Source organism: Mastomys coucha, unplaced genomic scaffold, assembly GCF_008632895.1.
Source record: "Mastomys coucha isolate ucsf_1 unplaced genomic scaffold, UCSF_Mcou_1 pScaffold6, whole genome shotgun sequence".
Classification (NCBI taxonomy): Eukaryota; Metazoa; Chordata; class Mammalia; order Rodentia; family Muridae; genus Mastomys; species Mastomys coucha.
The window spans coordinates 95,831,731-95,858,649 of record NW_022196912.1 but is presented as its reverse complement, the minus strand read 5'-3'; the positions used below and the strand labels follow the sequence as shown (position 1 = coordinate 95,858,649).

The following is a 26,919-nucleotide window of genomic DNA, read 5'->3' as shown; positions in this document are numbered from 1 at the left end:
GAGCAGAGTAGAGAGAGAAGGGAAACTGGCCTTGGTGGTGGTGGTGGTGGGGGCAATCTCTAGGACTTGCCAGAGACCTGGGATGGGTAAGAGGCCCCAGGGGATATATAGGGTGATTGTAGTTGAGACTCCTAGAGATGGGAGATGTGGATCCAGAAGTGGCCACTTCCTCTAGCTAGGTAGGACTCCCAGTTGAGAGATAAGGACAGTAACCTACCCATAAAACCTTCAATCCAAAATGTCTTACCTAAGTGCAGGGACAAAGATAGAGCAGAGATGGAGGGCCCTAAATTGAGACCCATCCCATGGACAAGAACCAATCCCTGACACTATTAATGATATAGTTATGCTTAGAGACAGGAACCTAGCATAACTGTTCCCACCCAGTAGTCAGTGGAAAGAGATACAGAGACCCTCAGGCAAACATTAGCTAGAGCTCAAGGAATCTTATAAGAGTTGGGAAAAGGATTGAGGGGCCCAAAGAGGATAGAGACTCCAAAGGAAGACCAACTAACCTGGACCCTTCGGGGTTCTCAGAGCCTGAATCTCCAACCAAAGAGCAAGCAGGGGCTGGACCTAGGTCCCCTGAACGTATGTAACTTATGAGCAACTGGAGCAGGGGCTGGCCTTGAGTCTGCTGCCTGTCTGCTTGTGGATCCCATTCCCCTAAATGAGGTCTTGGCTGGCCTCAGTGGGAGAGGATGCACTTAGTCCCACATCGACATGACTTCTGAGGGTGGGGTAATGGGGGGTGGGGGGACTAGCACTCTAAAGGGGCTCCATCTTTGCAAAGGAGAAGGGGAAGGCGGAATGTGGGAAGAATCTGCATGAGGGGGTACTGGAAGGAGAGGAGGTCTGATATTGGGATGTAAAGTGAAGAAATAAATTTAGTTTAAAAAAAGAAAAACGGGGGAGGGGAGAGGGATGGAAGATCCCTAAAACAAGCTGGCTAGCTAGAATAGTCAGATTAGTAAGCTATGGTTCAAATGAGAAGAGATCCTTTGCCCAATGAATAAAGTGGACAGTGATCAAGGAAGACTCCAAAGGTCAACTTCAGACTTCCATGTACATATGCCCCCGCATATACTCATGCTACACACACAAACACAAGGTGGGAGGTGAACCAAATGGCACCTACAGACAATAAATATAAAGCTATACTACGGACCTCAGTGGCTCTATGACACATGAACTGAATGTATCTGACCAATTCACACCTCTATACAAATAAATTGTAAGAATTTAATATTAACCTCGTCCTCTCATGAATTCAGATTTCCTTGTATTTAATTTGCTCAAGTGAGTTGGAAAGAGCTAAGCTATCAATGAAGTCTCATTCACATGGCACCATGGAAAGGCTGTCTTCTAAACATCGCTGTCTCTCCGGGCTCCAAAGGTAAACACCAGGCAGGCCAAAGTCATGCCTATCTTACCACAGTCCTGGCACCCAGCCACAGCAACATAAGCCACCTAGATGGGAAGCTGCTCACACCCTTCAGGTCTATACTCCCAGTGACAGAGAAGAATGGAATCTTCCAGTGGGTAGGAAGTAATACAAAAAGTTCATCTAGAAACCTACCCACAATCATTAGAGACTCTGGTTACCAACTCAATTTCTTTCTCTTTGTTTTTAGCATGTTGTCATCTTCTTTTGATGAAAAGATGGACAAAATTTTAAAAAATAACCTCCAAGTTAACAAGTTAGGCCACAGTAAAGGGATACCCACTGCTGATCAGATGTGAGTTTCTGTTTAATGAGGATTTCAAACCAACTGAGATCCAGGCAGGTATTCAGTTTGGTGGGCTCAGGTCTTATTTGTTAGAAAGACAGTAAAAAGTTACCATGTACCTGAATGTTCTAAACATGGCACAATTAGTCTGTGGAGAATAATTTCTCAATGTCTTTTCATGACACCAGGCTTCAACAAACCCAGCAATTGACCTATCCAGCCTCCTACCACAATCCTCAGTCTTTTTATAGTCACAGGTAATTACCCCTTGGAGAGACTACATCACTTTTGTCAGTAGGATTTGCAGCTGACAGGAAGATGCTTTGCGGATGTTTTGGGAACTACATCCTCATTTAGAAACACACTGCTATGGCCCCCATTGTTCCTTTCTAAGAATAGAACTGCCTTGGCAAAACCCTGTGCCTAAACTGGAACCAAACAACCAACAGCCATTGTGAGTAAGAGACAACTTCAGAGGAAAACATGGTAACCTAGAGATGACTTCTGTATCCTTTTGATACAGGAAAGAACACAGATAGGGTCTTTATTCATTATCAGAACAAGACTCTGAAGGCTGATCTTCACCCTTCAATCAGGAAACCTAAGAAATGGGTCCAAGGACATCTACCATTCAGTACAGGTATGCCAAGGGCAGCGCAGTCAACGGAGTCAGACTGAACATAAATATCAGCCAATTCCACCACTTGCAATTATGTGCCCAAGTAAGCTACCCAACACCCACCTTAGTTCCTCTCTCCATGAGGCACATTAGAAATGGTGTTCCTGCCAGGCAATGGTGACTCATGCCTTTAATCCCAGCACTTGGGAAGCAGAGGCAGGCGGATTTCTGAGTTCGAGGCCAGCCTGGTCTACAGAGTGAGTTCCAGGATAGCCAGGGCTACTCAGAGAAACCCTGTCTCGAAAAACCAGAGAGAGAGAGAGAGAGAGACAGAGAGAGAGAGAGAAATGGTGTTCCTTATGTACATTTCCTATCAGTTGTCCTACCATCCCCAGCTTGGTATACATTAATCTAACTCAGGTCCTCCTGAGATGATGAGGTTAGCCAAAGAGGTCTGACAACACCTCTCTGATACAGTAGTGCTTAGGGCCAAAGCCACATCCTATCATAGATGAGCAACTGGACATCAAAATTCTCAACAACTGTTTTTAGATTTATTTATTATATGTAAGTACACTGGAGCTGTCTTGGGACACTTTTTCTTCTCTCTCCTGTCCCGCTCGCTCCAGCCCAAAGATTTATCTATTTATTATTTAAGTATACTGTAGCTGTCTTCAGACCCTTCAGAAGAGGGCACCAGATCTCATTACGGATGTCTGTGAACCACAATGGGGTTGCTGGGATTTGCACTCAGGACCTTTGGAAGAGCAGCCAGTGTTCTTAACCGCTGAGCCATCTCTCCAGCCCAACAACTTTTATCTTCAACAAGGGCTAGGTATTTTTCTTTCTCCCTCTGCTGAGTAGAGATACAGATGGCTGCTTTTCCTACTATCTCAAAATTGCATTGTGTGAACTGTGATACTTAACATGGCCTTATACATCATGGCAACATGGGGAAACGGTGATCAGACAAAGAACGCTGAGTCTGTCAGTATCTTCTGGACTGAGAATGCAAAGCATTAGATCTGAGTCAGCAGGACACCCCAATCGAGATCACCAAAATATGCAAACAGGAGCTTTGTAGAAAACGAGAGGGATTCTTCAAGTAATCAATCCTTCCTCACCAGTCAGATTTAACACCCTGGACAAACAGTGACTCGGGGTATTCAGTTCCATGTTTTCATGAGAGCTAAAGTGTTGTCTTCACAAAGTCTCCTGTGCAGTGTGACTCAACAGTAGGTCACATAACAACTCTGTTGTTATTTAGAAGTTACATCACACCTTATATATGTCATGTGCTCTCCAATCATTTTTATTAGTCTATACAACACACTAACCTGACATTCTTAAAGACTGTTGTTCCTCTTTAATAGCAGCATGTAGAGGTCAAGTGATTTGCCCAAGGTCATAACTCAAGTTTCTTCAGATCAAGCAGAGACAGAGCTGGGGGATACTGTCCCACAGTGGAGTCCTAGTTCCTCTCTAGTCCAAGAAAAGTAGTATGAATAGCATATGCACGCAGTTTGTTTTTAATTCTGATCTTCCCATGAAGACCATGAATTGTGTTTCTGCATGATGCTTCTGCATAAGATATGCTTCCTCTGCCACATGTAAAAAGGATTCTCCAATAATCTTCTTGGTTTAAAGAAAAGACCAAAGGAAAATCTGGCTTTTGGTTAATGCTTCTCTTAGTACTTTTGCTAGTAGAATTCCAAATCCTGAGCTATAGATGAGAGAGACAACATCTAGGTATGATAACACATATCTGTTATCCTAGCGCTTGAGAAGTTGAGACAGAAAGATCATTAGTTCAAGGTCAGCCTGGCTACATAGTTGAGACTCCCTCAAAAAAACAACCAAAGCAAACAAACAACCCTGAAGGATGAGGAAGAGAAGATGGAAGAAAGGGCAGGCAGGCAGGCAGGCAAGATGGTTATGGAACTCAAACCCCAAACATAATGTAATTTTACCCTAGAACTCTCAAGTGATCTTTTACACATGATTCTTTTTTGTTTAACCTGAGATTATAGCCAAGACTCCATGTGATTTTATAATCAGACGCTAGACTCACATGCCTTTAGGGAGCGCATTATCTATGGTCCAATGTGATTCTCATAGCCATGAATGTGCATGACATGTGAGCATGTCTATTGTCTACTAGGGTCCACTGGTGGCAAGGCTATATATTTTACAAACACTCATTTTAAGATATCTCTGAAATGGATATTCAGGAGCAGCTACAAAAGCACTTAAGAAATCGAGAGGTAGGGTCTAGAAGAGATGGCTTAGTAGGTCAAGATCACTTACTATTCAAGCTTGAGGACCTGAGGACTGAAGTCAGAATCCCTAGCATCCACATTAAAGCCTATAAAACATGTGTCTATATTGTGGGGTAGAGATAAGAGGCTCCTGAGAGCTCATAGGCTGGCCAGGTAGCCAAACAAAGTTTCTAGTTCGGTGAGAGGCCCCGTCTCAAGGCATTAAAATGATAGAAGGAAACACCAGATGTCTTATTCTGGCCTCTACATGCACATGTGGAACTCACATCCACATGCATACACATCACACACACACACACACACACACACACACACACACACTCACTCACTCACTCATTCACAAAGGGGAAGCAGGGGCTCTTCCTGACAGGAACTGCCTTTCTTTAGCGTCACTGTATCTGAGAGTCTTGGTTTCCTGGTGAGCATACTTGGCACAGTGCTCATGGCAGTCACAACCATGCAGGTGTGCTCTGAGTTTTCAGGACAAAGGGGTGGGTATCACCTTCCCCTAGAAGCCACTTCACAGAGGGAAAACATTGGCAGCAATGTTGGTACACTGGATCTTAGCCCCTTTTCCCTGTCTGCACTCTGCTCACAGATAGTACATATTTTATGAGGAATAAAAATTACTTGAATAAATAAATAAATAAATAAACCTACTTGAATGTTTGGGTGGAAGGAAAGAGTCTTTGCAGTGGGGAAGGGAAAGAAAACAGCTTCAACTTTTCCATTCTAGTTTGGGCCCACATTATAAACAGTTTTTCCACATTGAAGAATGATAATCCCTTTATGTAGCCAGTCTGAAACCTTGGGTAGAAAGTAGGGAAGGTGTTGGATAGGTGGAAAATGGAAGGAAGAAAGCACAGAACAATAAAAGGGAAGGTGGAGTGGTGAGATGGCTTAATGAAACTAAAAGGGCTAAAGACTTCCAATACTCTGCTAGCAACAGTGCAGCTTAACATGCAGCTTCCGAGGAGAAATCCTGGGAGAGGAAGTTTGCAGTGGTTCCTAGGCACTAGTCCAGGTTCTGCTCCTGGACCTACCATTAGCTGTTAAGACCTCAGGCAAATGGACAACCTCCAAAATCTGGCTAGGAAGTTCACCCTTATTCTAGCTCTGACAGTTGCCTTGTTCAAGCATATACCTACTAAGCATCATTTGTTCTAGGTTAACTGTGGGAAATGGAAGTAGGGGAATACAAAACTTCTATAAAGAACCAAATCCAGGGTCTCACTCTGCAGCCCAGGCTGGCCTTAAACTCATGGATAATCCTCCTGCCTCAATTTCCTAAATGCTGGGATTATAGGCAAAGAGCCAAATACTTTAGCCACTGGTTTTTACTATAACTATTTAACTTTTTGCCATTACAACACAAAAGTAGCCAGAATCAATGTATATTCAAGAATGAGCATACCATGATCTACTCAAATCCAACTTATAGGCATTGAAATTTGAATTTCATATAATTTTTACATGTCACAAAATATTACTTTTCTACTTTTTTTTTAGCATGTTAAAAATATAGTTAGCATACAGGTCATAAAAAGCAAGCAGAAGCCAGGAATGGCAGTATATATTTGTAATCCCAACACTAGAGAGTTAGAGGAAGGAAGTCCTCAAGCTTACGGCCAACCTATATTATAGCATTAAATCAAGTTTTCCAGACTAGCTCTCACTACTTAGTGGAAGGTTAACATGGAGCAATTTGCTAGCTTCTGCTCTACAAGTAAGAGCAGTAAGCATGACAATGTTTACACTGTGTTTCTGTACCTATCACTTCTGGAGACCTTTTATAGGCCAGTCTTGTTTTCCTTTTCATACAAGCATGATCCCATACTATGGAGTCCCAATCATCAGCCAGGGGCTGTACTGGGGTTCCTCATGGCTAGGAAGGAAAGGGCAGAAGGAAGAGAATCAGAAAAGGAAGTATGTACACAGTAGGGAAGGCTATCATAGAACAACTGAGCCAACAACTGCTTCTCTCAACAGTTCAGAATAATGTTAAAAGTAGATGGACCCGCCCTCCTATCAGTATGAAGGTAATGATAAGTAATGATTAGAAATGATAAATAATAGAAGAGATAGCACTGAACTATGAAAAGTCCACAGCCATATATAATGTGCCTCACGACCACTAAAGTCCCATTCCAGGATAACCCTGCCACCCCTCTCCAGGGAACAAATCCAAGAAAATTGTTGCCCTGGTTGTTTAAAGAACTCTGGCAAGGATTCCATTGTTGCCAAACACCAATGTTCACAGCAGGACTCAGACACACAGATGGTTCTGCCATGCTATCCAATGGCCTGCTCAGTACATCCAAGTATGTGGTTTTTTGGAAAGGATGTCAGGTCTGGACTACACAAATTGAAGTGATTAGGGGCTTTAGAGCACTGTCAACACATCAAGAATCAACAAATTCGAAATGGCTCACTCCTGGATTTTCAGCCTCTCTTAGGAACATTCCATCTTATCATCCTCAATAAAAAAGCTCTGAGAGTCATGAAAGTACAGACTGAGGAGCAAGAAACAACAGTCAACTTCTTCATTTAACACATGATGAAACTGAGCAATAGGTGGCTTTGCCCAGAATTACAATGTAATTATAATGTTAGTCACCAGGCCCTATTTTCACTAAGATATAGTATAAGTAAGATATACTATGTACCTAGCCTGAGAAAAACAAGGAAAAAAATGAACAAACAACAAAACAAGAGAGTGAACATCATTAAGTGTTTTAGTATGTAACAGTAATACCTTAACAACCCTCAGTGAAATAGATACTGTTATTAATCCACTCTGCAGCTAAGGAAGCCAGAAATTCACAGTAACAGAGTGATTTGCTCAGGGGGGGTCATAGGTATTAATAGGAATGGGCTCTAAACCCAGGCAATCTAACTCAACTCATTTCCTTCCCTGTATATCACGCCCTGGATCCTAGGCTTTTCTCTTGCTGAAGATGCCAACAGCTGGAGGGAAGGGAGATAAAGTAACCACCAGCAGGCCCCCCATCTCGATCTATTAAGCTTCAAAGAACTGGCTTCCTGCTATACATATCAGACTATAAAACAAAACAAAACAAAACAAAACCAAAGAAACAAACAAAAAGCTCTTCCTGAACTGCCTGACAAAAAGCAAGTTCCAGGCTCCAGGAGAAACCCTGGTATGAAGTCTTCCCCCCACCAAACACCAAAGGCAGATCGGAACTTACCGGAGGCTAAGCCATCTCCCATCAGAGTGCAAAGGATCAGCAGATGAAGAAACACTCCATGCCCCACAGACGTCACAACAAACTCTGAGCTGCTCTTTGGTGCTATCCTGCCATGGCACATCTTTTATCCGTCCGAGGTTTTTATTTATTGGTTTATTTTTTTTAAAGAACGACTTTAAAATCCAGAAGAATCTTAAAGCCAGCCAGGAATAGCTTCACCTATAACAAACAAAAAAGAAGGACTTAAGTAAAGTGAAAATTTCAGTTATAAGTTGGTTAGATGCAAGCACTCTGCAAGGAAGCTACAATCACACACAAAGTTGGAAGAATTCTAGCAACTGAATCCTTAGAGACAAGCACAGAAGCTCCTCCTGGGGAACTGCCAAAGCTTACCGCCAGCTATTGTCAAAATCTGATCTAGGAGACAGACCCTTTCAAAAAGGGACAGAGGACAGTTCCAGCTCACCTGTACGTCAGGCCAGCCAGGTTAGTGTCCCTTTCAGAAACTGCCTGCTCATAAGAACCACTGGCCTACAGGCTCCGGCAGAAAGCAGCTGTTGACACAGAGCTGCTCCACCTATGTCACTTGGCCTCAAAGCAACTTCAGCTAACCAAAAGGAAAAACACAGTGAGCACATGTCTTAAAGGAATAACTACACCGCCTAGAGAAGGAATGCAGCAGCAGGAGCCAAGGACTGCCTAGCTTATCAGAGGCTAAGAAGCTTCTGAGGATCTCTTTCAACAGCCCTGAATCTCAAACTATTCAAGGCTCAACCCACACACCTGTGACCAGAGGGGTGACATTCTATTAACTATCCTTTAAAATGATGAGGATGTGGAAGGCAGGCTGTAGTTGCTAGACGGCCCCACCACCCATTCTGGTTCAGGCTGACTTGAGAAGAATAGTAAGAAGTATCATTTAAAAAAAAGAAAGAAAGAAAGAAAGAAAGAAAGAAAGAAAGAAAGAAAGAAAGAAAGAAAGAAAGAAAGAAAGAAAGAAAGAAAAAAAAATCAAGCCCAGTGTGGTGGCACACACCTTTAATCTCAGTTTTCTGGAGGAAGAGACAGGGAGTTCAAGGCCAATCTAGTCTATACGGGAAGTTCCAGATCAACCCAGATCAAGACTATATACAGTGAGACCAGGTCTCAAACAAACAAACAAAATCAAGTAGTAGTTAAGAATTTAACAATCAGCCCGGCAGTGGTGGTGCACACCTTTAATCCCAGCACTTGGGAGGCAGAGGCAGGCGGATTTCTGAGTTCGAGGCCAGCCTGGTCTACAGAGTGAGTTCCAGGACAGCCAGGGCTACACAGAGAAACCCTGTCTACACTGTCTCAAAAAACCAAAAAAAAAAAAAGAATTTAACAATCATTTTCTAAATGTCTTTACAGAAGATGCTGGGTTGATAAAACAAAGTGGGCCTATTTGATTCAGTTAATTACCAGTTACTCATATATTCTAGTTTATAGAAGGTATTCAAAATAACATACTTCCTTTTTAAAAATTTTCATATACTCAGTGCAAAGTTCTAAAGGCACAAATCAGAGGGCCTCCCATTTACAACCCTAGTAAAAGATTTCCTAAGTCTTGGCCAAAGATGATAACCAGACTCAACTTTAATATATGTCTGAAGCCTTGACTCAAGCCCATGTTTTCTCCCAAAGAAGTCAACTGCAAAAAGTAATATGAGTTCTCTCAAAGTAAAATAGAGAAGTTATGAGACTCTTCAGGTAAACATTAATCAGGGATCAAGAACAGAGCTAGCCATTAACTGGTCTTCTTCACCTCTTTTCCCCTGACAATTGTGACAAAAGCATCTCTGATTCTTGGCTTTCATTCAGACTCTAAATTAAGCCTATAAAGCTGTAGAACAGAGTGGTTCACAGAGAAGTCTGTATGTTTATGCATATGTAGACTGTGTTCACATTTATATGGCTACAAACAGGAGAGTGGGGATGCCTATACTGAAATATTTGTTCCTTGTAGCTCTTAGCCCATTTTTCTCTCAGTGAAAGGTTTTGACTCAAGCAAAGTGCCCAACCTATTTAAGTCCTCAGCAACTTTATTGCCATTGCACTACAGTCAAGCTGCTTTTCTACAAGATGCAAAAAAAGGTGGTGGTGTTTAAAGTCAAAGAGGTTAAAGATGTTAAAGGAATATGTCCAGAGCCCTAGCTAGCTAATGATATATTAACAATGAACCTTGTGGTGCTACCATTTCAGTATATCCATACTAGATAACCCTATGAGGAATTCTTCAGTCATCTCTTTAAGGTAACAACTGGGAACCATCAAGAATGTCATCTGCATGTGCCATATCACAGCATATGTGCAATACATATTTAAGTGATGAGTGTATACCTATTTATGTGAGGTAGTGCTTAGGTGTTCTGCACATGAGTATCAGGAGTTAAACAATACTACCCAGAGGAACTGATGCTAGTCTGAGTCCTAAATGATGTATAAGATATATTGGGGGGGGGGGACTGTAGAGGAAGCAGGGAGGTTTTTACCATATACAGGTGAATCAAAAGTATTCCTTGCAAAGGTTCAGAAGAAGGCTAAACCAAGGAGTTGAAAGTCTACTTGAAAAGTAAGTAAAACTGACAAGGATATTAAGTATGGAAGTTACAAGAGCAAATTTTTTAAAAATTTTATTTTTTTTTCTGTGTATAGGTATGTGCATATTGAATGTAGAGGTTAGAGGAGTGGTGTTAAATCCTTTCGAACTGGAGGAACACAGTGCTGAGCTGCTTGATATGACAGCTCCTGTCTTCTGGACAGTGTGTGCACTCATACCACTAAGCCATCTCTCTAGTCTCAGGACACCAATTTTATTTTTTAAGATCACTCTCACTTTTTAAAGAATTGGTCAAGACAGAAGATAATCTCAACATTTTTTATTTTATATATAATGCCTTTGGAAGGCAGCTTAATAACATAGTTTTAGGTCCCCAAAAGAACATATTCTCTGACTTAATGATTCTAATTACAGATCTATCATCAGAAATCACACATGTGCAATAACATGTACATATGTAGGACACCCAAGAACATTGTTTAGAAAAGGAAAATACTGGAACAATCTGAAAGTTAAAAAGGTGGTCAGCTAAATTAGTTATAGTACACTTAAAAATACTGTTCAGTTACTTAAAAATGGAGCATTCTAAACCTTGTTAATATAAAATGCCTTCTTAAATTAATGTCTGAAAAAAATTGGCTGTACACTTTTGTTTTTTGATTTTTGTTTGTTTTTTCTTTTATTTTCTTTATTAACATTTCAAATGTTATCCCCATTCTAGGTCTCCCTTCTGGAAAACCCTATCCTTCCCCCTACACTTGTATTTTTTAATTTATTAATTTATGTTAGCTCTTTAAGATACAGTCTCTGTAGCTCAGATTGGTGTTGACCTTGCTAGGTAGCCCAGGCCGCTTTAAACTCTTCATCCTGCTGCCTCAGCCTCCCAATGCTAGGATTACAGGTGTATGTCATTATACCCAACCCATGCTTGGATTTTTAAAGGGTGTTATGTTACACACACACTTATATACACAAAAAATCCCTCAGGAATAATGCATAAGAAACATTGCTGTTAGGAGGGGAAACTGAACAGTTAAAAATCAAGAAGCAAAAATTAAAAAACAATTACTATATGCATTCTGTTAATATTCTTAAGCACTGTACTTTGTACCCATATTTAACTTTTCAAAGAGATAACATACAAATCAATTTAATGTAACAATGACTTTTGTGTCTATTTCCTCAATAAACTTCTAGGAATAGTCACTTTAAGGGGTCAGCCATATGGGCATCTCCAGAAAGAGTCCTTTTCCTAACACTTCCTATTACGCCTATTCCAGGAGAACTGGCTCCTTGGAACCCTTTACTACTTCAACTTGAACTGACTAGTATATCTATTTGTTTATCTGCCTTGCCTTAGTGGACTGAGAGTTCCTTGAAGGCAGAGACAGTAAATCACTCATTTTGGAATCTTTAAGCACACAGCATAGGCACTTGCATTTGACAGGTGATTGCAAATGTTTGCCAAACTGTGGGAGGAGACAGAAAGTGGGGAGAAGGTAGAAGAGTACAATCTCCTGATTTATTGTTTCACCAACTGCTGGCTTCTCTCTTAATGCTTAGACAGCTGCTTGAACCAAGAGACCAGTAAAACCTAGTACTTAATCAAGTACAAAGCAGAGAGTGGAGTGTTGATTTTACAAAACAGGGAAAACATAAATGAAGTGTCATCAATGGAGTATTTATTAGGACAGTCTAAGGTTACTGCTTCAAAATAACGGAGGAAAGTCAACTTGTAAGACCCCAGAGTATCACCAGCTACAAGAAAACCCAGCTAATTTGGACAAAAAGTCATACAGTAAATTTGATCTAAATAAGGAATTATCTGCTTTAAACATAGAATTTTAAAGTCTTCAATTGGGTATGGTTCTGTACACCTACCTACAATCTCAGAACTCAAAACAGTGAGAGAGAAATGCTGTAACTTCAAGGCCAGCCTGGGCTACAGTATGAAACCCTGTTTCAAACAACACCAAATTGGGAGAGGGGGTATCACTTTCTTTAGTAGTTTAACCACTAAAAAGTCATCCACACTCCAGTAAATAATGTAAATAATCTCCCACCCATGTTCATGCAGGCAACCCTGAATTCAGTGAGTCGGGACTGTGCGTGTACACACACACACACAAGAACAGAGGGAGGGGAAATTTTTAGCCTACACTTCTAGGTACAGTTATTATTGAGGGAAGTGAGGGCAGGAATTCACACAAGGCAGGAGACTGGAAGCTAGAGTTGATGCAGAGGTAATGGAGGAATGCTGCTTATTGGTCTGCTCTTTGTGGCTTGCTCAGCCTGTTTCTTATATGATTCAGGGATGGCACTGCCCTAGTGAGCTAGTCATCACACATCAATTAGCAATCAAGAAAATGCACCACAGGCTTGCCCACAGGACAATCTGGTGGGGGCATTTTCTTAAGGTTCCCTCTTCCCAAATAACTCTTAACTTGAGTTGACATAAAACTAGCCAGCACAATATCATTATCCCTAAAGAAATACTAAGGCTTAAACTGTTCGGGGTGAGGGGAAGATCCATTGCACATCAGTATTCTCTGGTATGTTATTAACCATGTAATTAATTAATCTATTTTTGAGACAAGGCTTCCCTGTGTAGCTCACAATGACTTTGAATTTGCAGCCACCTTTCTGCCTTGCCTCAGTGAGAACTGGAATTTGGAATTACAGGCATGATCCATAGTGCCACCTGCTACATCCTTTACTTTTTGAAAGATTTACTTTTATTATGTTTAATTATGTATACTTGTGTGTCTATAGGAGGTATATGCATGCATATGCAGGGCTCATAGAGGCCAGAGGCTTCAAATACCTTGTAAAGAGTTTTAGATAGCTGTGAGCTACGTGATGTGAATACTAGAAATCAAACTTGAACTTGGGTCCTCTATAAGAGCAGTATGGGCTCAAACCACAGAATCATCTCTAGCCCTAGAGCCTTTATTTAAAAATTAAAACCAGCTGGGCAGTGGTGGCACACGCCTTTAATCCCAGCACTTGGGAGGCAGAGGCAGGCGGATTTCTGAGTTCGAGGCCAGCCTGGACTACAGAGTGAGTTCCAGGACAGCCAGGGCTACACAGAGAAACCCTGCCCTGTCTCAAAACAAACAAAAAAACAAAAAAACAAAAAAAAAAAAAAAGAGAGAGAGAGAAAATTAAAACCAAAACCATACATGATTAAAAACAAATAACTGGAACTAAGCCTCTGTTTTCTTTCTTTCTTTTTTTCCTTTTTTTTGTTTTTATTATTCCAGACAGGGCTTCATTGTGTAGCCCTGGCTGTCCTCAAACTCAGAGATTCTCCTGCCTCTGTTTCCAAAGTGAGTGCTGGGATTAAAGGCATGCTGTGCCTCAATTTTCAAAGCTAGAATTCATCCACCCTCGCAGGAATGTAACAACTGAAGTTTTAGGTGAGCAGGGGTGAGAGGCCTGTGACAGACAGCAAGGCTTTCTGGCTTCTATTTCCATTTCTAAGAATGACTCTCGGGTCTCATCTCATCCACGGAATTTTTCCCTAATGCTTTTATATTTCTCTTTGTGTAACCCAGGTTTCCTCAAGCAGTGTTTTTCCCTCCAAAACACAGGGCAAGAGAAGACATGGAAAGCCTGTCTTCATTGTTCTAGTTTTCTTTCTTGGGAACACAGCTGTTGTCCTCAAAGTGGGCAGTAGCAATAAGTCCCTTGAGCTATAGATTATAGATGGTCATCCCCACAAGAACAAGGTGCTAGCCTTTCACATCCGTGAACCAACAACAATAAAACCTAGGGAACTGCATCCTGCTCAATGTGATGAGCACTCATTTCTGCCCCCAAACTTCCATATTGTCCCTAAGCTGTAACTCTAACTTTAGGGGAGTCACTTATCTCATCTCTGCCTGTTTCCTCCTTTGTAAAGTGGGAGGGGGTATTATTTACTTTACCATCTTACTAGGCTCTGATGAAGCTCAGCTGGTCCTAAAAGAAAAATGAGAAGAAATTCTGTTAACTAGACCTAGGGCTTCTGTGTTGTCTTGGCCAGAACCTGCAACTTGAGCCCCAAGTTTATATGGTTTGCTTGCTTACTGTTACCATTAATGCTTCCAGGTTAATAATACAACCTGCTAAGAAAGGTTAAAGATGCCCAAGAGTTACATTCAAAACTATCTCAATGTTTGAGAAAGCAGCATCAGGTGGGGCAACATGAAACAGCAGGCACCCTATTCACTAGGTAGATCAGGCACACATCATCTTAGTCCATTTGCCCAGATGCCTCCACTCCTGTGGAGAATGCCAGTCTTGCTGAAATTGTGGGGTCATGTCACACTGAGCTTTCCTCTCCTGATTCAAAAGGGCCTGACTTAGAAGGTATTGGAATGTTAAGTTCAGTGCACATATAATATTTAGGATGAATTATCAAATAAGTCATGAATCATGTATCCATTAATCAAGAAAGGGAACTTGGAAGAGAAAACGAATTTGAAACCTTTTCTTACTTCAGACTAATACAGAAGGGGGTGAGGGAGAGTAAGAGTGTAGAACAAGATAGTGTATTCCTTTGACTCACCATCTACACCAACCCTCTCACTGCTACATGATGGGAAAGGACAAAGACCATTTCCTAAAGTATGAACAGAATGTAAACACCTGATTACATTTCATAATGTAGAAGTCCAAAGTTCCCAGAGGAAAATATCAAAAAGTGACAACCCAGGCCCTTCTATAACTCTTACCTTCTTCAAAGGAATTGCAGAATTTTCCCCCTTTCACTCCCATTCACCTTCAAACCCTCAGGACCTCCTACCATCCCCTATAAACAATATGAGGTTTTATAGATGCCTTCTATTTCTTTCTCCTATGGATTGTTCCAGTCACCAACTTCTATTTTCTCTAAGCCAATAGCATTTCAGTGCTTCAACAGTCACAATGTCTTCTATTGGGATTTGAGGAACATTTGCAGAACATTACCTTACCCATTTCACTGCAGGGCAGAGCAGGGAAGCAGAAGGGAGGAGAGGAAGGGAGGGAGGGAAAGGAAGGGTGGGAGAAGAAAGGAAGGGAAGAAAAGGGGAGGGCTAAGTAATCCAGGCTATCCTTGAATTTGCAATCAACCTCTCAAATGCTGGGATTATAGCTATGCTCCACCACTCCCAGGTAACAAAACTGTTGTTGAAATTTAACCTGCTCCTAATTATAAAAACTACCCTCAGCTTTCCTTTTTTTTTCTTTTTTCTTTTTTTTTGGTTTTTCGAGACAGGGTTTCCGTGCGTAGCCCTGGCTATCCTGGTACTCACTCTGTAGACCAGGCTGGCCTTGAACTCAGAAATCCGCCTGCCTCTGCCTCCCAAGTGCTGGGATTAAAGGTGGGCGCCACCATTGCCCGGCTCAGCTTTCCTCTTACGCCACCTAAAAGTTACTGGAATGTGCCAGAGATTTTCTTGAATTACTCTGATATTCCTTACAACCTGTGATGCTCCAGAAGAACTGCTGTTGATACTCTCAGGGCATCACACTTTCTCTCAAGATCCAGGCAAGCGGAAATACCAGTGACACACTACCATATCCTAGCAGCAGTTTTGACTATAGCAGGGACCTGACAGGTGACAGCTAGGTCCAGCTTCAGCATTAGGCAGTTGGTTCTGTCCTCAGACAAGTCATCCAGTTTTCCCAGTTCTTAGGGGTGGACCTGGATGGCTCCCAAGGCCCTTTCATCAGGTCTAAGGAATTCAAAGCCTTCTAGAAGTGACCTAAAAGTATTTCCTCTGAAAAAGTCTATAAACGTTCTAACTAAAAGGAAGAAATGTTAAATCTATCCTAGTAGCCCTTCTGCCTTCATCTTCCAAGACCAAACTCTAGCATCCATCTCCATCTATAATGCAATAAACTAAAGAGAGTCTACTTTCCCACTTAGACCTTAATCAATCCATCAGCACATTTTTTTAAAGATTTATTTTATTTATTTCATGTGTATGAGTACACTGTAGCTGTACAGTTGGCCTTGAGCCATCATGTGTGTGGCTGCTGGGAACTGAACTCAGGACCTCTGCTGGCCCCACTCACTCGGTGTAATTCACTGTAGCTGTCTTCAGACGCACCAGATGAGGGCGTCAGATCTCATTACGGGTGGTTGTGAGCCACCATGTGGTAGCTGGGATCTGAATTCAGGACCTTCGGAAGAGCAGTCAGTGCTCTTAACCGCTGAGCCATCTCGCCAGCCCCCATCAGCACATTTTACCCATCATCTAACACACAGTGTTCCTAAAGCACTTTCCAAAAATAACAAACATCTAACAAAAGAGAGGAAAAAGAAACAAACAAAAAAAAAAAAAACAACCACCCCAAGCCTCAACACACAAGGAACAAACACTGTAGCACTGCAGGAGCCTAGGGAGGAGAAAGAAAAATGCTGGAGAAATGAGAAGAGGAGAACAAAGCAAACATGACTGACAAGAATACAAGAGAAAGCAAGGAACTCAGCCATAAATGTCTACTCTGCGGCCAGGAAGCCACTTTTTTAAGGCAGAGCTTTACCATGGACTGATAGGCCAAACTACAACAAAAACTTCACTTCCTATACTTCGGTATATCCCCCTCCTTGAAGCCCGTACAGACAGGTTTTTTTCCACATGCTGCATCTACCACAGGTAATGACTATCTCACCAATTCTACTCTCCACAACTCAGAGTACTCAATAAATACTTGTTGAATTCAGGGGAAGGAGATAAAAACCTCCGACAGTTTGTGCAGAACAGAAAAGATGGCAAAGCAGCCACAGACATGAAGCAGGAGGGAAGAGGGTATATCGACTTCAAGCTTGAGGCAGAAACAGCAGCGATTAGTTTCTAGGACTCAGAGATAGATCTTATATGTCATTATATCCTCTACAGGATTCACAGAAGAGCTGAAAGGAACAGGCTCCAATACTCATTTTGCAAATAGAAATCCAAGAAAGTGATTTGTTCAACCTGAACCCTCACGACTCTACGTTTCCCAAAACCGATTATACTGAAGTTCGGCAAATACATACTAGCTGTCTTCTTCTATACCAGGTTTGGGTAATCAGAGATCAAATGTGGTATCTTTCTTTCAAAGAATTCACAATATGCTGGAGAAGAAGTACATGCTTATCTACAGCACCCAAATTGTTACTAGGACCTAAAAGAAAAAATATTTTATAGCGCTAAGAGAAAACAAGGAAGTAAACACGTGCAGCAGCCTTTTCCTTTGGGCTTGCGGTGTTTGACACGGAGGAGTCAAACAAAGACAATGAACTGCGCCCTCTTCATCCTAAAAAGTGACTTAGTCTTCTGAGTTTTTGTTTGTTTTGTTTTGTTGTTTTTGTTTTTTCACTGCAAATAAGTAGTTTCTGCCTGCAAAAGATTCTCTTAGAAGTGTGATCACCAACATGAGTTCAGGGTACAGCTGATACATACCCCACTCGAACATAATTTTAAGTCTTTGTTCTTAACCTTGTTCTTCATCACTTTTTAGGATGAAGAGGGCGCAGTTCATCATGTCTGCCTCGAATCACAGAATGCTTCTGCCTGGTAACAAGCAATAAATACATGTCTATATAGGTCATTGGAGAGGGTATTTAGGAGGCAGGTTTTAGTGTTCCGAGTAGTTATAGCTGTGCAGGAAACACCTCCTCCGTGTCAAACACCGCAAGCTCAAAGGAAAAGGCTGCTGCACTGTTTACTCTCTACCATCTTCGCAGATGGCTTCCCAAAGGCCCTCATGTGGGATGGTATAAACAGGTCTGTGTCACTTCCTGGTTCTTAGGCCTTCTGCTACATTTCCAGTCTGTCTGGGAAGGCTGCCTATTTAAAAATAAACCTTTAACGCTCACCAAAAACTCCAAACTTAAACCATCCTTTCCTTTATTTCATTCAGTTTCTCTGAAATTAAATGGGGTAAGAGAGCAAGAAAGGAGAGAAAATAATCAGAGAAGGAATCCTGAGTTCAAGACAAAACAAAAACTGGGCTCAATGAAAGTCAAAGTCAGGCTGGAAAGATGGCTCAGCAGTTAAGATCACTGACTGCTCTTCCAGAGGTCCTGAGTTCAATCCCCAGCAACCACATGGTGGCTCACAACCTTCTGTAATAGAATCTAATACCCTCTTCTGATGCGTGTCTGGAAACAGCTACAGTTTACTCATATAAATATAATAAGTCTTTTTAAAAAAAGAAAGTCAAAGTCAAGAGAAGTGGGCTCTACTTATGTACTACCTCTAACTGGAAAAACCGACCTTGAGCAAACAAAGGCACTTCACCTCTGCACAAGGTGGGCTTCCACACTCATAATTCCAGCATAATTAACCAACTGCCTGAACCTCAGGTTCCTTATCTGCTTATTTATTTCACCTATATGACTTTTCTACACTACATACGGAAAGAATACAAAACACTTAGCAGAGGAGGCTGGCGAGATGGCTCAGCAGGAAAGAGCACCAGCTGCTCTTCCAGAGATCCTGAGCTCAAATCCCAGCAACCACATGGTGGCTCACAACCATCCATAATGGGATCTGGTGCCCTCTTCTGGTGTGTCTGAAGGTAGCTACGGTGTACTTATTTATAATAATAAATAAATCTTGGGGCCGGAACTAGCAAGGACTGAGCAAGTGGGGTGACCAGAGCGAGTGGGGTAGACTGGAGAGAGCAGAGGCCCTAAAAGTCAATTCCCGACAACCAGATTAAGACTCACAACTATCTGTACAGCTACAGTGTGTACTCATATGTATAAAATAAATAAATCTTCAAGCACTGCCTATTATAATTAATACCTATCCTTATTGTTATCGTCATTTCAAACAGAGGGTTGAGACAGGTAAGCTCTATTTGAAGAGCACCTCTGTTCCAAATTCTATAATTCTTAGTTATTTTCGGGCTGGAGAGATGGCTCAGCGGTTAAGAGCACAATCTGTTCTTCCAGAGGTCCTGAGTTCGATTCCCAGCAACCCCACATACATACATAAAAAAATAAATAATTCTTAGTTATTTTATCTTCTTTTTCTTCCATTTTTCTTTTTAAGAGTACTAGACAAGAAAAGGGAGATAAATTAGGCAAAGTCTGAGTTAAACGAACATCCTCAGTCTATGTTAGAAACAGTAGGAAATGATCAACCCAGAAGGAAATCCACAAGTAGGTTAAAATGAAATAATGGCATGTATCAATCTCCAAAATGGAAAGACTTATATGGTTTTTTTTATTATACTCATAGCATTGTGACATATTCACCCACAATGCACTCTCATGAATGCCAAGGATAACACTGCCCTGACAGCAGAACCCAACTTGAGACATTTTAACCTTTAACTACATAAAAGTCCCCAGCAGCCCTTTAAGAAGCCCTAAAAGACAGATAGCACAGTAGCCAATCCCACTCATTTCTACTGGCTAAGCCTACCACTAAAGGATTGTTGTGGTGGTTGTTTAAAGATTCTCTCTCCCTCCCCCCCCTTTCTCTCTCTCTCTCACACACTCTCACACACACACACACACACACACACACACACACACACACACACAGAGGCAGAGACAGACAGATAGATACACACTCCTTTTCTTGGGATGGAGGATGTAGCTCACTCATTTAGTACAGAGCTCCTCCCTAACACTGCATAAAATCTGGCCTGATAGTGCATGCCAGTAATCTCAGCACTTAGAAAGGGACTGTGAGATCATCTCACCTATATATCAAGTCCCAGGCCAACCTGATATGCATGGGACTCTAATAATAATAATAATAATAATAATAATAATAATAATAATAATAATAATAGATCCCCTTGCTATCCCTACCTCCTAGTAGTTTTCACTCACAATTTTATGCCGGCTGAGAGCCTCTAAACTTAAGTTACTAAGAGTTGAGAACACATTACTTTCCTCTTGCATTTTTTTCTTCTCTGTATAAAGCTGAAGAAAAGCAAGCTTGACCCACAGCCTTCCAAATAGGTAACTCAGCCCATACATGTTGTTTGAAGATATCTCCTCAGGAGGAAAAATGGAAAACAAGGTGGTGAACCTAAAGTTACAAAATGATAGATAGAGGCTCATCATTTACATCTGAAAGACATCCAAAATTTCATTTCTAAAGGTTTTTATTTCCTGGTTTTTCTTTCTGCAGTGCTAGTTATATTACATGAAGATTCTCAAAGACCAGGGTCAAAGGACAAAGCACTCACTGAGTAAACAAAAACTCAGCAAGGGCTCTCCAGGAGAGTGGTTAAAGAGCAGCATCTTAGAACAAAACTAAGACCTGGATAAAATGAGACACAACATGCATTATACAGAAGTCAGAGGTGGGGAGGGAGCCCTAGACCCATACATACAGTTAGTTCTGAAAAAAATACGTTGCTGCTCACCCACACTGATTCACACACCGCTTCCCTTGCTCAGGTCACACAGGCAGCAGATGGCCCTAGCCCTAGGCAGATGGTTGAATATGAATAGGACAAAACTAAGGCCCATCCCTGATTACGAAAGTGCCTGAGGGTTGGCACAGCTCAAAATCAACAGCATCATCCAAGGTTCTCCAGCACCCACAGAGCTCATAAAGAGACTAGGTAAAGAGTTTGGTTAGGGAAAGACCCAGTACAACTCTCAAGCTGCCCCAAGAGTGGTCATCCATTCATTTACTGTGTATATACCACAATCCAAGCAGTGTACCAGCAACTAGGAAACAGTGACAACAGAGACTATCTGCTTTCAGGAAGTTCTCTGAAATATAAGGGCAAACAAGTAAACAGAAATTGCTGAGTCCAGGGCAAAAACAGCAAGGTAGGCCAGACACCCAGAATGCAGTGGTCCAAACTGACCCTGGCTTTACAGATGTTACCTAAACAGACATGAAAGACGTAGAGAAAAACATAAGGATCATTCCAAAAAGAAACAACTTAAGAGGCAAAAGAGAATTGAGAATCACCCCACCTTTGCTGCTAGCATGAGACTCTAACCATCACTACCTAATGAACTATGGGACCATCTTATCATGTCCTATCTATTCAATTTAATTGAAACTGTAACCTCAGCATGAGCTGCAACTCATGAACTGCCCCAGGATACAGGTCTGAGTGCCTAAACCAGAGCCCAGTTCTCTCACTCAACAGTTTCCTCAGGTTCTCCCAATCAGAATCTGACTGCTGACTAAATCTTCAAGGACACATGTCAGCCACAGGTCTGCTCTCCCTGGGTGAGGTATGTTCTGAACACCCCTGGAAGGGCACCTGCTTAGGCCTCTCCACCAGATAAAGAACTCAGGAGGGAAATCTGTCAGTATAGAACAGGATACATGCAGGCAGGCTTAATTAAGACTCCACAGCCTGTTTCCTAGGAGCCTACCTCCTTGTCTAGCTAGTCACATTAACTTAGCTATGAGAAGCAGTACTACAGAGAAGTTACCCTTGGGGGTGGGCCATCAGTCTAGCAGACAAGCCTTTAATGTCAGGGCCCAACAGCCCTGTCACTTCAATCTCTACTTTCAACAGCAATTGCTCTGTGACCCCAGCTCTCAACCAGGCTGCCTACTCTGGATCAGAGTATATGTAAGGTGGAAAAGAGCATTCATTAACTTTTGGAGTTTAACTCTCTCTCTCTAGAATGTAAACAGACAGGAAGTACAGTTGTTCAACTGCCAAAGCATAATTTCTGTTTTGATTATAACAAAATAAAATTACATATCAATATCTGTGCAGAGAGGGGACTGGCAAGAAGGCTCAGTTGATAAAAAGAGTGAACATGCTACTAAGCCTGACTACCTAAGTTTGATCCCTAGGATCTACACATCCCTATGTAGAAAGTTGTCTTCTGACCTCCATTCACCCTACCCCATGAACATAAAATAAATACTTTTTAAATGTGCAGAAAGAGGCCAATAAAGATCAAATCTATTTACTATCCCATTCTGCCTGGTGACCTTGAAGCAAAGGCATCATGAAACATCCTAATGATCAGAAATCTTTGCAGCGTTCTTTGCCTTCGGATTGTTCCTCTGACCACATACTTCAATGCAATTGACAAATGATGGCTTTGAAGTTTGAGGATGTAGTCCAGTGGTACAACACTTATCTAGCATATAGGAACACAAAGACATCATAAATAAGGCTGTCTGATCCTGGTCTTTGGGGCCCAAACCAGCTGGGAACAGCCAAGGCACATAAGTGGCCTGCCAAAAGAACTGATTTATATATACAGGGACTGAAACGCTGTGTCTGGGCCTTGTATCCTAAACTCCTTCACATGAGAAAGCAATGGGTGGAGGTGAGGGTGTTTATGTCTGTGTGAGATGACTCTATCCAGACTTCCTTCTCTCCATTAAAAACTACCCTTTAGACACAGAACTTCTAAAAAAGAAAAGCAGTTCTGATTTCCAGAACTCTTTTCTCTGTTTCTTAAAACAAATGAATGTTCCCATAGGGAAGATCAGCTAACAGTAGGTAGAAAGGATGACTATTTTAGGTTCCAGAGCCATTACACTTCTGCAAAATTTCTTCGTGTAAAAAGGCAAAACACCTACTCAAAACAGAAAACATTCTTCATTCAGATTACTTCTCTAAGGTGCACCATTTTGGCAGAGACGATGTCTCTGCTCTTCATGGCTACTTCTTTTACATGGCATTAAAACTCTCACACATAATGTAAGCTGCAAGTTTTCTTACTAGGAGCTTTAGGAACAACTAGTTTACTGTTGATTATGGCCACACACACAGACACACTTGAATTCCAAATATTGAAGAAGAGACAGGAAGACTGCAGATTGAGGTCAGCCTACATTACTTAGTAAGTTCAATGCCATACTGGACTACACAGTGAAAACCTACAGGGGTTGGGAGGCTAGGCACTCAGGAGGCAAAGGCAAGCAGATCTCTGTGAGTTAGAGGTAAGCCTGCTCTATATACCAAATTCCGGGACAACCAAAGCTGCATAGTGAGACTCTGTCTCAAACAAACAAACAAAAAACAAGAAGGAAAATAGATCCCCAAATTGATTTCTCAAAAAAATAATAATAGAACTAACATATGAACCAGCTATTTCACTCCTAGCTATATACCCAGAGAATTTTATACCCTGCCATAGAGATATTTGCATACACCCCCCCTTCATTACTGCTTTATTCACTTTAACAAAGAATTGGAAACAACTTAGTTATCCATCAACAGATTAATGAAAATCAGATAAGCCCCTATACACATGTGTGCCAGGTTGTACACACATATACACCACATACTACAATTACTACTACTATTAGTATAGTTTAGTATAACTCAGCTCTTAAGAAAATGAAGTTAAAATGCAGAAAAACAGATAGACTTAGAATGTACATTATGTGAGGTCACACATTTCAGAAAGAAAAAAATTTTATGTTCTCTTATATGTGGACTCTAACCAATAATGTGTATATGACATAGACATGACAAACAAATGTCCATGTGGGTAGTACAGCATAGCATAAAAAGAGAAAGTTGTTTTCCTAGTTCTAATTCTGTCATGGATTTTTTTTTTGTTTTGGGTAGTATATAAGTGCAAAATGTAAAATGTGAAGTTCCACAGCTTCCATTCTAAATGCGTACTCTGTAACTGTATAGAAATTCACTGAGTTATACAGACTTTGACATGTGATGTTCCTATTTATTTGCAAGTTTTTTATAATAAAGGTTATAAAATTTTTAAATTAAGAAAAATAATTTTTACAGAGTACTAAACTTAACCACAAAATGGTGCAACAATTAGGTAAATGCAAGTCATTATCTTTTTAGGCAGAATTGAACAGGAAGAGTCAGCAGCATTTTTCAAAGACACAGGATTCTGAGAATCATTCACTAGCTTACCTACCGTAACAGTAGTAGAGCTTCTACCCAAGAGTGCACTTGCAAAAATAAAGGATCTACAAAGGTAAAGAAAAGATTTGAAGAAAGTCTTGTAAGAAAAAAAAAGACAATAGTTTCATTTCCACACAAATGACAACTCCCTAAGTTCTATCTATACAACTACACTTTCTACCTAAATTCAGCAAACTTGAAGGTACCCAAGGAATTTATCTGGCTGAAGTTGGTCCTTGTTCACAGTGTGTCACCAAATGTTCCACAGTCCTAGACAGTTCAGACAAGAGGAGAAATGGGGTGTAGAGTGGGGATGGGTCAACATGATCTTGAAACACTACTCCCAAGTCAGAAGTAGAAGGTACTACTTTTAATTTTATCCAAGATTCTATCAGTTGTTAAAAACCTAGCATAGGCCTTTGCATACAAGTTCAAATCTCCAAGCTACCAGATAAATCCAATTCAAATGTCAATAATACAAATACGTAACTCCTTTCTTAGTCCGACAGATCTGCTTATTGGTACTTCTACCTAGTTCCTTCAACTATAAACTTCCCTGTGACTAAGCATCTTTCACACCTTCTATTGGGGTGATTCACCACAAAAAAGGAACTAGAGCAAAAAGAGGCCCCTGTTCTTACTAACGCTCCTAGAAATCTTCTAGAATAAACATTTTTTTCTACCCAAACCTTTTAGCTTCTACAAAAATCTCAAGGTGAGACAAACTTATAATACTGTGCCTGTTCTTGCCAGTTTCTCTTAGGTGTTGGTCCCCGATATCCTAAAAACTCCCAAATGGCACCTAGTCTCCAGATCCTTGCTCTACCCGAGACCACCTGAAATTCTGTTAAGACCCATGTTCCATGTTTTATCATTTCCTAACAGTCTTCTCTAAATAGCTTGTAAAATGTATAGAAGGCACAGACCTCAAACTCATCAGAACAGAGTTAAGGCGACTGCAGATTCAGACAGCAAATAACCAAGGCAGGCACATCTATTTTAATACTCTATGTGGGTGCAATAATGTTGAAATGTAAAGTATGAAAATGAAGAATAAGCAACAACTACTTATGACTTGTGAACAAAATAATGAAAAGCAAAAAGAGAACAAAGAAATTAATCTGAACCAAGATAATCAAAGAGGGCCCTCTAAAGGAAAGTCAGAGGCTGGACATAGAAGTTTTGATGGCTGAGAAAGTGCAAAGCAGTGTGGCACAATGGTATGCAGCTGTAACCCAGCTCTCAGGAGGCTGAGACAGGAGAATCACATAATTGAAGCCAACCTGAGCTACATAATGATGCCATATCTTAAAAACAGTAATAAAAAAGTATTAAAAACAAAGACAGGGTCACATAAGAAGGAACATTCTTTAAGCATCCTAGAATAGGAAAGGCCAAGAATCAAGGAAGAACAGAAAATAAATTCCACTCTAAAATCCTCAGGTTAAGGCACAATTCTTACTGGTTTCCACACTTCCTGCCACCTGGCAAGTTCTGATTATTTTACAACATATTTAGCATTCAACTGACTCTTCAGGTAAGGCCAGCTTGGAAACTTATTCTTGTGTCAGCAGGCAGTGGGAAACAACTGTTCTTGAGCAGGAAACCTGACCTAATTTAATTCCACAGCATCAACTAGAGGCCCTCCAGGAACACAGGAAGGAAAGAATAGGGGTGTCACACCCTGACACACAGCTTTTATTCTTTTACCTAATCCCCAGAGATGATAAGCACCACAAAAGGGAGCTAACTGACCCCAGCAAGAACAACTACAGCAAGATGCAGAGCCAGTCAGAACAACTACAAAAAGGCCTGGAAAGGATAATGCTGACAGGAACCTGCAGAAGGTGGCACAAGAAGGGTTGTGAAGGAGGAGTACTGAGAAGAGCTGGAAGATTAGGTTTCCATTCCCAGATGGTGCCATTATCTTCAGACCTCAATGCTTTGGCTCTGCTGACAGATGCCAAATGCTAAGGTCAGTCAGCTCGGCACTCTGCTTGTTTCTGGGAATGGGGCTTACACATTCCATCCTTCCCATCTGTCTGTGGTTTTATATGCTAGCTGTGATTTCCTGTAATTCCTGTGCATAGGGATCGATGAGAAGATAAGGACAAGCACAGGCAACTCCTCTGTCCATCACACTGTGACAAACATATCTCAAGAGTCCTGCACAATGGTTTTACTGGTAACTCCGATTATGGGAAGAAGAGAAAGGAGAAGGAAGCATCTTACTTTGAAAGCTATAAGGGAAATGCCCTTCTTACACAATCAATTTCCCCCTTTGGCAGAGCCTTCCCAGAATGCATTTAGTGAGAACAAGGGAGAAAACCCAACATTTTCCAACCCTGAGTCCTGATTGACCTGTAAAGATGAGGAACCCAAGATTCCTTACAGCCTTGCTGTGTGAAAAATGAGCACAAACCAAGGAACCAAGAGTCAACACATAAGGCCAAAAATGCTTCCAAGTATACCACACCCTTGAAAACCGAATGACAGTCTTTCATAGTGGTGAGACAGGACATAAGACAGGAAGAGTGAATGCTCATGGCCAGAGCAGGCCACAGCAAGACCTCCTCTGACACAAGCCTTACCTATAGTTGTTTTTTCTTTCTTTTTCTTCTGCTATTTGAGGTATATATTTCAGATTTCATGTATTTAACTGAAAATGACCTTGAAATTTTTTTTCCCTTTTTTTTTT

General features: G+C 41.1%; 1 protein-coding gene across 7 annotated transcripts in view; it reads right to left on the bottom strand.

The window, feature by feature from the left end:
* Susd6 (sushi domain containing 6) overlaps positions 1–26,919 on the bottom strand; it is a 97,553-nt gene that overhangs the window by 48,604 nt on the left and 22,030 nt on the right. For 5 of the 7 annotated variants that reach the window (XM_031357523.1, XM_031357522.1, XM_031357531.1 and 2 more), the window contains one exon: positions 7,838–8,056. In XM_031357523.1, the coding sequence (XP_031213383.1) occupies positions 7,838–7,958 (121 nt within the window). In that variant the 5' untranslated portion in view covers positions 7,959–8,056. Of the gene's footprint in view, positions 1–7,837; positions 8,057–8,303; positions 8,436–24,234; positions 24,287–26,919 lie in introns of those variants that run through there. The other 2 variants (XM_031357530.1, XM_031357524.1) reach the window with 2 other exon arrangements.